General features: G+C 38.1%; 1 protein-coding gene across 1 annotated transcript in view; it reads left to right on the top strand.

The window, feature by feature from the left end:
- Mgat5 (alpha-1,6-mannosylglycoprotein 6-beta-N-acetylglucosaminyltransferase) overlaps positions 1-14410 on the top strand; it is a 308365-nt gene that overhangs the window by 178085 nt on the left and 115870 nt on the right. Inside the window, exons 7-9 of the mRNA XM_019204841.2 lie at positions 7682-7753; positions 9307-9468; positions 13017-13186. Coding sequence (XP_019060386.1) covers positions 7682-7753; positions 9307-9468; positions 13017-13186 — 404 coding nt within the window. The remainder of the gene's footprint in view (positions 1-7681; positions 7754-9306; positions 9469-13016; positions 13187-14410) is intronic.

Genomic DNA, 14410 nt, shown 5'->3' on the forward strand with positions numbered 1-14410 from the left:
TTTTTTTTTCCTTTTTTTTTTTTTTTTTTTTTTGGTTGAAGAATCTGCTTTAGTTTTGTTTTAATCATCTCTTTTCTGAATTCTGATGCCTACTTCTCATATTGTTATATAAGCTGACCTCTGCCCCTTATATTTCCTATAAATTCTTAGTTAGATGGCAGTGTTGATCAGAGTTAGGCCTGTTAATTTTTGCAAGACCACTTTAGGGATGTTATGCTATACTTCTCTTCGGAGGCATGTGATGCATACTCATCTCTTTTTAAGAGAAAAGTTGGTGATCATTTGGTGGTCCATTCTTTTTTTTTTTTTTTTTTTTTTATACTGGGGATAAGACTCAGGCAGGCAGCAGAACCACTGAGCTAAACCCCTGGCCCAAGAGTGATGACTCCTTGTGTGCTATTTGGTCATCCTGAGAAGCAGTTTATATAGCAAACTTTTATTTATTCCCAAGTTGTTTGCTTTACTTTTTTTAAGATGCTGGTTTCCACTCTCACCAGTACCTTATTAATTTATTTTTGCTGGCTTGTATGCTTTTTGCTTTTTATTATCATGAAGTCATTAATTGAAATATTTTATATTTTATACTATTTTATAGTACTTACTAACAAGTCTATTATAATGTTTTCTACTGTTGTATCTGCAGGAGAATATGAGGGATCAGATTAGACCATCAGGATGGAATGAGCCGTTAATGTCAGAAAGCGTAGCTCTCTGGCCTTATATTCTCATTGTCACTGCCTGGATCTACACTCCAGGCACAATTTCATTGCATACGAGAGCTATATCCGAGTCTCTAAAATGTGACTCTCTGATAAAATTGGGTGACTTTGGCAGTTAAGGGGTCCCCAGTGTGGATGCAGGACAGGTAGGGCCGCTTCTGCCACAGTGCACCATAAGTGTGTTGAGTATTTAGAAGGATGTCGATGTTTTACCAATACGATTGGCTAAAGAATTCCTCTGGAGCCACTCCTATATGAAGGAAGATTGACTTTTCTCCCCCTGTAAGGATTTGGGGTAGATTTTGGAAATCCTGTGTCATTGTCTCATTAGAACCCCACTGGTCCATTGAGAACTTACTGTGGCTGCTTTTTACATTGTAACCCTTCCTTACGTCCTGAGAATTCTCATGAATCAGCCCAGACCTCAGCACTCTTCTTGCTGTGCATAGTTTCACCCTTATGTCCATGATATTCCTCCCTGCCTTACCAGGGAATGCACTAGAAGGTGACAGCTACTCTCCCCATCTGCTTCGTCCAATTTCAGTTACAGTCCACCATGGCCTGAAAATATTAAATGGAAAGTTCCAAAGATGAACAGCTCACCAATTTTAAATAACTTTCTCTATGGTATATTGTTAGAATTTTTCTGCTTTATTATTATTATTGTTCATCTCTTACTGTGTATAATTTATAAATTAAACAATCACAGGTACATGTATGTGGGACAATCAAAACACACAGTATATGTTTAAATTTTTTAAAAATGTATCACAGTAAAAGATATAAGGCCATTAATTCCACTCAGAATATTCCCCTTTGCTCCCAACACACTTATCCCATTGTCCTTGCCACATTCTGAAGCAGTTCAAGGACATTCTCCTTCATGAGTGCTTGTACGAGGTGCGATCAAAAATATGGTGAATGCTGTTGCTAAGTTCTGTCCATTGGAAAGGCAGGCTTTTGAAAGCATTGTGATGTGTCTTCACGTACCTTCTTCACCAGAACTGGCACTGTGCCACTTTTGGCATCACCCCAAAGTCAAAACCACCTTGAAGGATAAATATCTTGAATCAATGTGTGGCATTAAGTGGGGGCAGCCAGGGCAACACTACTAAAGCTCCTCATGAAAGACTTGAAGAAATGCTTCAGAAAGAGGCAAGACAAGCGTGTTCAAAGCAAGGAGGAATATTTTGAAAGGGATTCATGGCAGTATGTCCTTTGAACATCTTATAAAAACTTAAACATTTACCATATTTATCTATCATACCCAGTATATGAGAGAAACAGAATGTTCTGTATGTGATTCATTACTCTCCGTGGCATAGCTGGGAATGTATCCCCTGCAGATGAGGAGTAATTACTGAATTGGAAAATAAATAGCCAAATGGCCTGTCTGGGTCTCACCACTTAGTTGTGCATGGCTCTGCGCTTTCCCTGGAGTTTCTATTCTTGTTTCCCTGCACTGGGGTCAAGGAGAAGACTACTTGGCCTAACTCAGTGTGTCGTTGAAAGGCTCTAATAAAATGAGAACAGCAAAGTACTGCAGAAGTAAACCAATTATATTCTCGTAAGTCTTTTACAGATGCAGTGATACCTTTGATTTATTCACTCACTGCGCCCCAAGTATTGCTTGAGTACCTGCTGTGTGCCAGGGGTGCTTTTCAGGGCCTACAGTGTGCTGGACAGACAGATGAAGCTTTTGTCCTCGGAAAGCTTACATCCAGAGAGCAGCAAACAATAAATTGTGACCCAGTTATATACAATAATTTACATAAGTGATGAGTTGCTCTTACATGACTCTGGGGCACAGTAAAAAAAATTTTTTTTTAATGTTGTTCATCTGAGATTAACATTTAGCTGAGTGTCCTCTTTGCACTAAATCTGGTGATTCTGCTGAGGCTGGAAGGAGTTTTGCATGTTTTGGGGCTTGCGAGTAAGTTAGTTTATGTAGAGAGAGTGTACAAGGCAGATGCTATATAACAGTGGAGGTCACATTTTGTAGGATCTTGGTATAAATTCTGGGTTATATTCTAAGTATAATGAGATGCTTGTGACCGATCTGAGTACATGCAGAGTACTCAATTTAGACTTTTAAACGGTCACTCTTTCTACACAGAATAGATAATGTAGGGGCAAGAGTTGAACCCAGAGAGTTTACTGCTTTTCATTGACCTTATAGAACTGTCACACATGAGAAATACAAGGAATCATTTTAAAATAATTTTATTTATACAGAAGATTTAGGCAGTACTGTCATATATGATACGGAAGCCTCACTTATGCTTAGGAGATTGTAAGAACAGAATGTTTGGTTTGTGTGCTTATTAAGTAGTGAGCTCACTGGCCCTGGAGCAGGACTGACAGACTACATTTCAGCCCTTAGCTTTACCCAGTCTGTCTCTGTCCTCATCTGCCATGATGGTCAGTCTTCTCCAAAAGACCAATGGAATGAGCAAGTGATCAAGTGAGGTTATGTGTGTGTTAAAGTCTCATCCTAGCACTCAGATCCCGCTACTTGGCAGTACATGTTTATTCCCTTGTGTCCTATACCCTGACTCTCATATACAACTCTCAAAAAGCTGCTGGGCCAAAATACCGATCACTGCGGTTGTCCTGTGCAGAGGGGATGTCAACATAGCTGAGCCACTCCTTTTTGATGCATTGGATTGTGGGGTGGGCAGACCACTGGTGTGTGGTAGAGAGAAGTCCCTTTTAAATATTTTTAGTGTTTTCATTAATGAATACCTGCATTTGGAAGTATAACAAGTGTGTATGTTTGCATGTGTATTAATGAAATGTCATACAGACAGTTGGATTCATTTCACTACAACTAGCTAACCAGATGACATAAAATTCCACTTTTGACTTTATAGAAAAAGAGAATGAAGAACGTTACCTGATCCAAGTTCTTCATTCTGTAGACAAGAAATCTTGAAAGCCACATAGTTTAAGGTTATACGTCTAGTTATTTGCAGAGTTGGCTATACAGTCCATTTTGGCTGATTCCAGACTCAGTCGTCTTTCTGTACTCAGCAGCTCTCTGTTCCCTCCCTAAGCTTGATCTTAAAGTGGTCTCTTCAGTCTCAGTCAGGAAAGCAACAGATTTCAGTTGTCACCAGGCCCTGCTACTCCCTGACAGGGTTACCTCCTCAGTTGTCTATAAACCTTGAGTTTTTATGTGGTGATAGTAATCACATCCTGGGCCCTGCAGGGGGCTAAGTGATTGTATTTTTGTGTTCTTACTTTTCAGGGACCCTGATACATTCTAAGCCTAACGCAAAGACTTGTATATTTATGTACTATATCTCATTTAATAATTCTATTCGTTTCTTATAGAAATTGTGCAGATTAACAAAAAGATTGAAAATCGTGAGTAACACTGTCATCTGGAGATAATCTGAGTATCATGCATTTTCTCCTTCAGTTTTGAGTATACTCACCATCTAAGAAAGACCATGGAATCCTTTATCAGTGATCTGTTTGAATGAAACTCTTCGCGTTGGTAGTGAAAGTAGAGCCCGTGACACAGACTGACACTTCTTTCAACTGAAGATTTTTTTTGGAGTTATACTGTAGTGTACTTAAATGCATATATATTAGACCTTGAGTATTCTTTTAGTTTTTGCAGCAGTTTTAGTACACTTCCTCTTTCTCTTTTTAAACTCCAGCTTGAACTGTATATGTATCTACCTTCAATTTTTTTTAACCTGAATATAATGAAGTGTTCATCCCATAGACCTTGAAAATAAGCCTGACCTAGTTAGAATTTTTAGGGACTTGGAGACTGCTTTGATTCTCCGTCCTCATGATTAAGCCACAAAACCTTGTTAGTTCAAAGGAGGAGAAATGTCAAAAATCAAATTGTTTTATTTTATATCTCCTCACTCGGGGAAAGTGATTTATAGGGCCCTCTCTGTGGAATAGGCATTATTGCTCCAGAATTCCAGCCTGGCCAGTTTCCTTCTCTGCTGCCTCTTCATCCTGTGGCCTGAGGCTAGTGCACTAAAAAGGTTTAGTTCACGTCCAAGGAGTTTTGCCTCAGATTGAAGGCTATTAGAGTAATGGTTCTGCTTCTCTATTGACTGTTGTGTGCGTGTTACCATGAATTCAGGCAGTTTTCAATTTTGAAACTTCAGTGAAACACTGAAGACATCCAGTCGCTTCCCTGGCAGGGACTCTGAGATGGGCTGTGCCCTGGCTGTGAGATTTGAGCAGAGGGAGGGTAGATAGTTGAGAGCAGTGGTTCTAGGGTATCCCTGCATGAGGGGAAATACACAATTAAATGCCACAGTTGAAAAAGTGTAGCTGAGGGAGTGGATTGGGGGAAAGCAGCTACAAGCAAATGTAGAACACTGGAGTTGTGAGTCAGGAGAGGAGCTGTTCAGAATGGTATTTAACAGCCAGGGCTGTCTCCGGGTCAGGTAGGTGGTAGCCACCGCCTAGGGTCTGGCTTTATTGGTAGGATGCGCTCCTGATGGGTCAAATTATTACAGGGTCCTGGACAGAAAACAGTCAGGAGGTTGTGCCGTAGGCTCTGAGCAAGATTTTCCCCAAATGTTATTAATGTGACTTGTATTTGGGAAAATGTTGCTCGTTGAAGGGCTATTTGTTTCATCACTTGGAGTTACTGCCAGTGCTGGCTTTCTTCCAATTCTGGCAATCCTCTGAGGTTTCAGAAAGAAATGCTTTGTTTTGTTTTTTCCCCCTCTCCCTATGGGGTAATTGGTTTTACATATGATTTAATTATTTCATTAACCAATTATCCTGTCACTGTATACAGAAACAACCCTAAAAACCCACCATTTTGTTATGAGTTAAGATGTTCACAATCAGTTTTTCCATTATTCTGAGTGAATGTGTAACAGTGAAATTTCTCACTAAAAGCTCAACTGGACCAACTGTATTTTCCATATTTGTAAGATGCTCTTGGAACTTTGCAAAGTAGTATCCAGTGATTTAGAGTAAGAAGAACTAAGATAAATGACCAATTGATCAATGCCAAAGAGGAATTACAAGAGCTGGGGATTCAGCTCAGTGGTGCTGTCCCTGCCTCAGAAGCACAGATCCAGAGTTAGATCCCCAGTACCAAAAAAAAGGAATTATAGACTTGAGGATTCTGTAGAAAAGTCATATTTTAGATCACCTTAGATTGTATTTTCATCAGAAATGAGAAGGGAATGTACTATCCTTTATCAATATCTGATCCCAGTCTTTTAATTGATTTTTTTTTATTCATAGTCTCATTTCATCTTTCCAAATCATATTCTTCATGGAGAGATTTTTTTTTTTAACCTGATGGATTGCTTTATAAACTTGTTTATTTAGTTGTGAGGCTTATTTCAAATCTGAACCTTATTTACTCTGTGTGTGTGTGTGTGTGTGTGTGTGTGTGTGTGTGTGTGTGTGTTTTGAAGGGCTCACAATCAAGTCATCCATTTGAAGCCTTCATGTTATAAATATGCTTTATAGGGATGTTTCGTTGAGTCCATTTACAAAATTTAATTGGATCTAAATAATTCAATCTGGTCTAAGAATATGAAGTACAGATGTGTATGATGCTGTTGCAACTGGTTCAGGCCTCGTCCTCTTTCAGGCTTCCTTTTTTTCTTCATTTTTCTCATTTGTGGAACTCCACATTTTGCTTTTCATGCTCATATTCCTGAAAGGCTCCAGTAATTAGACCATAGGCTTCCAAAGCAAGTTAGCATTTTTGTTTTAATGAGTAAGAGCAATTTCAGCTTTTCTTGTGGAGAGTGTTTCTGAGTCTCTAAAGTTATTCATAAATAACACAAAGTCTAATTTTACTATATAAGAAGAAAAGAGAATATTGCACTTTTATATCCTGGAATTCTGCCCTCCCTTAAGCCTTGGGGCCCTTGGCTGCTGCTGTCTGTTCATTTGCAGTGGCAGATGGCTTTATGCAAAATCAGGCCAATTATATTTGGTCAGAGGAAAAATCACCTTGCATTGTGAATAATTTCTACATTAGTGAAATTGACATATTTCTTTGAAAAATCAGCCATATCTATAGGGCAAACTGCCTTGCACAGCTCTGATTTGCTGAAGCAAGAGTCTCTCTGGTCTGTACATAGTCCTCCCATCTCCAAGGATGTGCCACACTCTTAAATTAGAAAAATTATTTTCAATGCCGATTATTAGCCATATTTAATAAAGCTATTATATTTTAGTAAATGGATAATATTCTTAAAATTTTGTAATTATTTTAGATAAATAAGTCAAACATCAGTATTACTCTATATATTTCTCATTTTTCCTTTACTAGAAATTATTTTGCCCAATTTTCTTTGGTGTAACTGTTCCCAAATTTCCTATAAAATCTCAGTGCTTTATTCCTGGTGGTTTTTTTCCTCCCTCCCCACAGCTGTCTGAACCTTTGTGCATTGACAGAACAATCCAGCTTCCATTTCTCCCTTCATTTCTTCCTCCTATAGGTTTTACCACTGTATTTCTCAAGTTAGTGTGAACAGCCAGAAAGTGAGAGGAAAGCCTTGACTAGTTAGCTTTAAGCTATTGATTGCGTTGCTCATTCTCAGATAAAAGATTGAGTTCTGCAGCTCAGATGGCACCATTTCCTTTCCAGGCAGGCAACCAGAGGTGGCGGATTATTCCTCTCCATTTGCTGTAGGGCCACAGAGGCACCTTCACCTTCTCATTCTTTATGGCCATGTTCAAGTCTTTAAACTCTCTGTCTTCAGTTTCTTTCTCTGGTATAGAAGTGTGAGGATTAAATCATAGTGAAATCAGTTCCCGTAAAGTACTCTGAAGGACAGATGCCAAGTGTCTCCAGGGACTCCTGTTGTTCCCCACCTGCGAGGGAACCTAGCTAAAGTCATAAAAAATTAGCTAATAATATCCCACATTATTATTGCTGTCATGTGCCGGGAACTGTTCTAAGTTTGAAGATAAGCCCTAATATTTAGTCACTGATTTATGTTTTTCAGGTTGAAAATTGGTGTCCTCATTTACCTTGGAGAATAAAAAATCCCTATGAAGAAGCTGATCATAATTCATTGGTAAATGACTTTGGAAAACTCTTCCTAAATTGTGCATTTAGGTCAGATGTTAAATGATACACATGGCATTTTTAGATTTGCCAAGCATGATTTGAAATAGTGTTCAACTGAAGAACTTTCATTACTAGTCCTGTAGAAATCCAGGGGACCAAACCAGTCGACCGGTTAGCATAGATTTACTTATTGAGCAATTATTTGAGGGCCTCTAAATGATAGAGAACTGATAGGAATGAGACCTGATGCCGAATGTGTAGGTGCAATGGTTGATCTAATGAGGAGCTAGCTGTAAATAATGACCGTGCCTGTTGCAGGGCTTTGAAGTGGGCTGATGGGAATAGTAAGGAAGAGGCAATCTGAGCCTGTAAAGGTCAGGGAAGATTACACAGAGAAGATGACATTCAAGCTGAATTTAAAATGATGAATGAGTTTCTAAGAGGTTAAGGAGAGAAGGATCTCTGATAACATGAAAGTGAACACTTGGTATTATAGAGCATAGCTCAGGGGGACAAGGACAGGAGGTTTGGATGAGCTGAGATGAAGCTGAGAGTGGAAAGGGTAGAAAGCTGACTGAACAACTGTATATGCCATGTCGAGAAGTGAAACTTTTCTTTGTTCTTTACACTGGGAATCAGCAAACTTCTTCTTTGAAAAGCTAGATAATATTTTCATTTTTGCAAGCCATGCAATCTCTGTTGCAGCTACTCAGTTCTGCCACTGTAGCCCTGAGTAGCCACAGACAGTATGTAAATGAAGGAACATGGGTGTGTGCCAGTAAAACTTCACACTAAAAAACAGTCAGTGATGGGGACTGGCCCTACTCTGCTGACCACAAGAAGAGAGGTGATTAAAATGAACCGTGCTGATTACTAAAGGATAGATTCAGTGTGTGTGAGGTGTTCTTTGAGGTATTATGCTTCTCTGTGGCTCTAATCATGGGTTGTACCCAGCTGTATTATCCAGAATATTAGGAAAAATATATTTTTGGATTTTAAATCATACTGGTCAGAATTTTAAATAGTATTGAGCTATGGTAGGGAAGGAATGTCCCTGGATCTTGAATACCTTAAAAATAATAAATTTTTGTTGGTTTGGATGAGAATGAAACTAGAAGATTAGCATTTATTTCCCCATTTAATGCTATGGAGAGAAAAAAGTTCATAGGCAACCAACATGATGTTAGTCACGTACTCGGATCTGACTTCAATTTTCCTGGGGGTCTGCTACCTAGCGGTCGATTCAAGCAGCATGATAAATTTCACAACAGAATTTCAAGGTACATCAAGCATGCTTGTTGTAAAAGCTGCATTTTAACATAGCTCAGGGCTTTGCAGTGACTACTGCCTTTCTCAATTTCTAATTTTTTAATGATATCCCTTATAACAGATCAGTACCCAGGGACCTACTAATAAAAGCTGGGCAGCATGGCAAGACTCAGTTTTGAAGCTCTGGATTTAATTGACTTTCACTTTCAAGTTTTCAAATGTCACATCGTGAAAACCATTAGGCTTTTTGGCTTTTATCTTCTATACATTTTATTAAATTTCTGTTTCTAGGCAGAAATTCGTACGGATTTTAATATTCTCTACAGTATGATGAAAAAGCATGAAGAATTCCGGTGGATGAGACTTCGGATCCGGCGAATGGCTGATGCTTGGATCCAAGCAATCAAGTCCCTGGCAGAAAAGCAAAATCTTGAAAAGAGAAAGCGGAAGAAAGTGAGTTTCTTCTTAATTCATTTCAGTCAGATGCCAGTTTTCTTTTAAAATTTGATTTTGTGTGGAAACAGGAATAAGAGAAATGTCATGTCTCACATGATCTTCCCTCAGGGTGAATCAGCGCAGCCTCTTGTACACTCCTTTTTTTGGTTTTTATTACCCAAAATACTTTCATTTAGCAGAGACCGATCCAAGTTTCTTAGACCAAGTTAAGCTGAATATCTGCCTGTCGGGTTGTCCTTTCAACCTGATTGCCTGTCTGAGGGTATTAGGAAACATTCCCCCATTTCTTTACCTAAACCCACCCTTGAGAATTTCCTGTTATATCATGGCAATTTCACGTGTTTGTTGTTTGTTCATCCTGGGTCTCGGCCACATGCGAGTTCCATTGCTCCTGTATTTAATTGTTGTTTCTGCTTATATATCTAGAAAGGAGATTTTATTAAACTTGAGCCATATTGTTTTAGTTCATGGGTCAGGCCTAGAAACCCTGTGAAATGCTCCTGGCTTAGAAGTTCTACCTTCTTAGTTATAGATTAAGTGACTGGCTATGGATTAACTATTGTGATTTCAGAACTGAGCAAAGTTCTGAAAAGAACTCCAGAATGAATATGATTCATTTGATATCTTTGAAAAGGAAAGTACAGATACATTTTATAAGACCCCAGGTCACAGTTTGATGGGTCAGTTTTTCTCAGATTCCTTGAGTTTGAGACACTAAGACCAGACAGTTTGACACTAAACAGTGTGTGGAGGGAGTGTGATGAAATTCTGCAAGTGGGCTGTAAAAAGAAAGAATATAGTGGACCCTCAAGTTACAACTGGCCTGACATATAAACACCTTGGGTTAATTGGATTAATGGAAGATTTGTCTGCCTCTTGTTAACTATAGTGTATACCTAGGTAAACATCCAGATCTCAGCTGTATTGACTTAAACACAACTTGGGTTACATCCCACCCTTAAGAACTGATTGAGTTTGTAAGTTAAGTGTCCACTGTATTTCTCAATAGCTTTAAAGAGCCATCTACAGAATATAATGTCAGATTAAAAAAAAAAGGTTAAGTAGAGACTAGTATACATTATTTTTAAAAAGAGGAGGGAATTTTTACCCACCTACATATATACAGATCTGTACATCTATGCAAACACATAACATGCATGTTTTTTTTGCAACCATATTGAAAGATAAAAAAATTTAAAATGAGATGGATGGTGGTGATAATTGCACAACAATGTAAATGTTCTTAATGCTACTAAACTGCGTATGTTAAAACGGTAAATTTTATGCATATTTTAGCATAAGAAGAAAAAACGGAGGGAGGGAATAGTACAACATTATCAGATGTAGAAACTAGCCCTCTCTGAATGTATCTTTGTAGATTTGATGCTGTAATCATTTTACATTAAATGTGAACATTTAATTACAATAAAAGTCCTAAGGAAAATAAGAAAGAATCAACTCCATATCCATCCAGGTTTGATATAATGATACAAGCACACCAAGAGGTTTATTCTTTTTTTTCTTTTTGGTACTGGGAATCGAACTCAGGTCCTTGTGCTTGCAAGGCAGGCTGCGGAACCACTAAGCCAAATCCCCAGCCCCTACCAAGAGGACATTTCTGATGGGATTTCACAGAGGACAAAAAGAGCTGCAAAATATTTTAAAACAATTTTTACAAATCATGTTATATGTGGAAGTATCAGTGTCCTCATTCTCAATTCATTGTGAATAATTGGATAACCACAAATGAGTAATTATGTTAGTGTCTTTGAAAAGTAGGATTTTCTTTGTGGGAGAGAGGAAATAACAGATGTAAGATGAATAGTGTTATGTAAAAAGATTACAGCCCGAGTTTGAATTTGAAGTACTATTAAGAACTCAAAATTTATTGTATCTCAGAGGAAAAACACATTTCCTAGCTAGTGCCACTGAAAAAGCCTTCAAATAGTGATTAACTGGGGTCCCTTAAGCCCTAGACTTTGATCTTTAAATGCTATTTCCACCAAGTGGTGTAAGAGATTCTTGGAAAAATGGTGCATTGAGGAGGCAGAAATTGTGCATGGCGAGCTTAGAACATTTTGTCATACCTAAGGGCAGAAAAGCTATGAAAGGCTGATAGGATGTGTCCGAAGATTTGAGGGGCCAACTTGAATAGCTTCCCACTGGCCAAGGTGGGACAGTTTGATAGAGTAGTACCGCAGTTTATTGAAACACATTAAATATGATTATATATATGATTTTATAATACTTTAAAAACGAAACAGGAATCATAATTAGAGTATGCTTTAGAAAAAGACTTGTTATCCTGAAAACTGGAAAATAAATGGAAAAAAATCAAGTTTTCACTGGGCTCATTCCAAGCAAACTATACTTTAGGATGATCCAATAGAGTTTTTTTTATACATGTATTTTAGCTAATAGATGTAAAATGAGTGATAGAATATCAGTACTCTGCAGCCTCACCAAAAACTAATTAGTTTAGTTACTGGTTATCAGTGGCTGCTAGTCTCACAAAACAGACACCTAGGTGTGTTTCCTTCCAGTGAAAGTTCATAGCTGCACTTAGCAAGTAAATAATTGAGTGTGAATTTGATCAGAACTTAAGTTTTAATTACTAATTTACCATGAATATGAAGGAAAGAATGATCTGTTTTTGCAACACCTTGGATTTGGAATCAGCAAAATTCAGAGTGTAGGGGACTCTGTTGAAAACATAACCCAGTGTAAGCGACCCCCTCAAAGACAGAGTAATAGGACGTTACAGAGATTAAAGGCTGCTAAGAGACAGATGAGGCAGTTATAATGTGTACACTTTTAACTTCTGAATCATACAACTGCACAACTTCTGAATCATGTAACTGCACTTAGGAAAGGGAAGGCTGAGGAAATAAAAACATTAACTATATTCTAGGTGACATAAGGAATTATATAGCTTGTTTTACAGGTGACAAGGATGTGGCTGTGGTTTTGAAGTGAAAGTTTATTTTGTTTACAGATGCATTTTGAAATATTTGCAGATGGAAAGAGGCTCTAAACTTTGCTTCAAAGTATTCTGGGGTTCAGGATCAAAGGGAACATAGATTAAATAAGATTTGTCGTGAATTAATAGTTATCAAAGCTATATGGTAAGTCTGGGGCTGATGTATTGTCTTATCCGCTTATCTTTGTGTTGGAAATTTTTCATGGGAAAAGATTAAAATATTTCAGCTATGGAAAAAACTAAATATTGTTAAAAAATACTAATATTCTAGCTTATTTTCCTTTCATTCTGGTCTTACAAATATACCCCATTTTTAAAAAGCGGAATAATGCATCCATATTGCATACATATAGACACATTAAGGGCAATAATGATTTCCTTTTTCTAAAACATGGAGAAAAATATTTCTTTCCTGTCTTTGTACCTTCTGGAAAAATGGAATGCCCCATATTGAGATTTCCCTACGACTTAAGCGTGAAGTTAAAATTGATCGCTTTTTGGTGTGTTACTGTGGGCTTTGTATTTGGTTCAGTGCAAATGAATACATGCGTTTTTTGTTTTCCAGGTCCTTGTTCACCTGGGACTCCTGACCAAAGAATCTGGATTTAAGATTGCAGAGACAGCATTCAGTGGTGGCCCTCTTGGTGAATTAGTTCAGTGGAGTGATTTAATTACATCTCTGTACTTACTGGGCCATGACATTAGGATTTCAGCTTCACTGGCTGAGCTCAAGGAGTAAGGAGATTACTTTTCAATTTTAAAATCAGAATACAAAAAAGAAATTGTAAACTCTTAAAGCCCTCTATTAGTGTGTAATTTCTTGCAGAGGAAAATGAAAGTGATAATTCACTAAACAGGAGATAAGAAGATTATTTTCAGGAGCTAAATACATACACTGTGAAAAGGATAATATGTTTTCATTGTAGCTGCAGGTTCCCAAGGCTTTGTGAATGAATGCCAGAAAATTCAAACTAAGGAGCTTATTCTTTGCTATTACAGGTGCTTCCAACATCTGCAGCACAAAACATTATTGACTTTTCTAATTCCCTGTCTCTTACTGAAACTCATACTGTTCTCTGCTCAACATCAGGCTTTTTAAGTTTTACAACAGGGCAGTTTCCTGTTTATAATTTAATTTGGATAAAACAAATTTCTAAAAGCCCTGATCCAATCCTTTTTCAATTAGTCAACTTTCAGCTAAGTCCATTAACTCTTCCTTAACCTTGAGTTTCACTGAAATTTGCACCTAGCTTTAACCGTCTCACAATCCCTTTTCCATTTACCCAGCTGGCCAAGCAGGGACACCTAGATCCCCTCACTCCTAAGTGACTGCCCTTGGAGATGTCCTACCCAGCCACCAAATATTGTATAGCAGTGTTGAGTATTTCCTGGAGAAATACTGTGAATGAACGCACGAGAGATGGGAGAGGGGCTAAAGCACATAGATGGCCCACCCCAAGGTGTTGACACTCAGCGAAGACACTTGTGTTAAGTCAAAGATTAATGCCTGCTCGGTTGCAGTACATATTTGGTATAAAAGCAGTAAGTTTGGTAATACATCAGCTATTATTTGTTAATAATTTCCTCAAAAGTTAAAGTTACAATGGCAGTATCACCAATTATAATGACTCTCGTGTTGATGATGACTATTCACAACTAACCTTCGTGGACCTTTTACTGGTCTTTGGCGCATGGAAGTAGATGCTACTGTTGCCTGCATTTTAAAAATAAGGAAGCTGAGGTTCAAACCAAAGTGAGTTGGCTGAGGTCTTAGGGATCACAGTGGTTTGATCCCAGTGTCTGCCTGCATTCACAGCCTGTATTCTCAATCCCAGTCCTCCATTGGTCCTTTCAGAAGTAGACAGTTGAGATATCTTATCAGCCTTAATCCTCATTCCTGTCCCTTGGACAGGCTATGTCCTATTTCCTTCTTCCTGCTTGCCCTGAAATAGGTTGGGT

The sequence above is a fragment of the Fukomys damarensis genome, unplaced genomic scaffold (assembly GCF_012274545.1).
Source record: "Fukomys damarensis isolate Sample0158 unplaced genomic scaffold, DMR_v1.0_HiC HiC_scaffold_29, whole genome shotgun sequence".
NCBI lineage: Eukaryota > Metazoa > Chordata > Mammalia > Rodentia > Bathyergidae > Fukomys > Fukomys damarensis.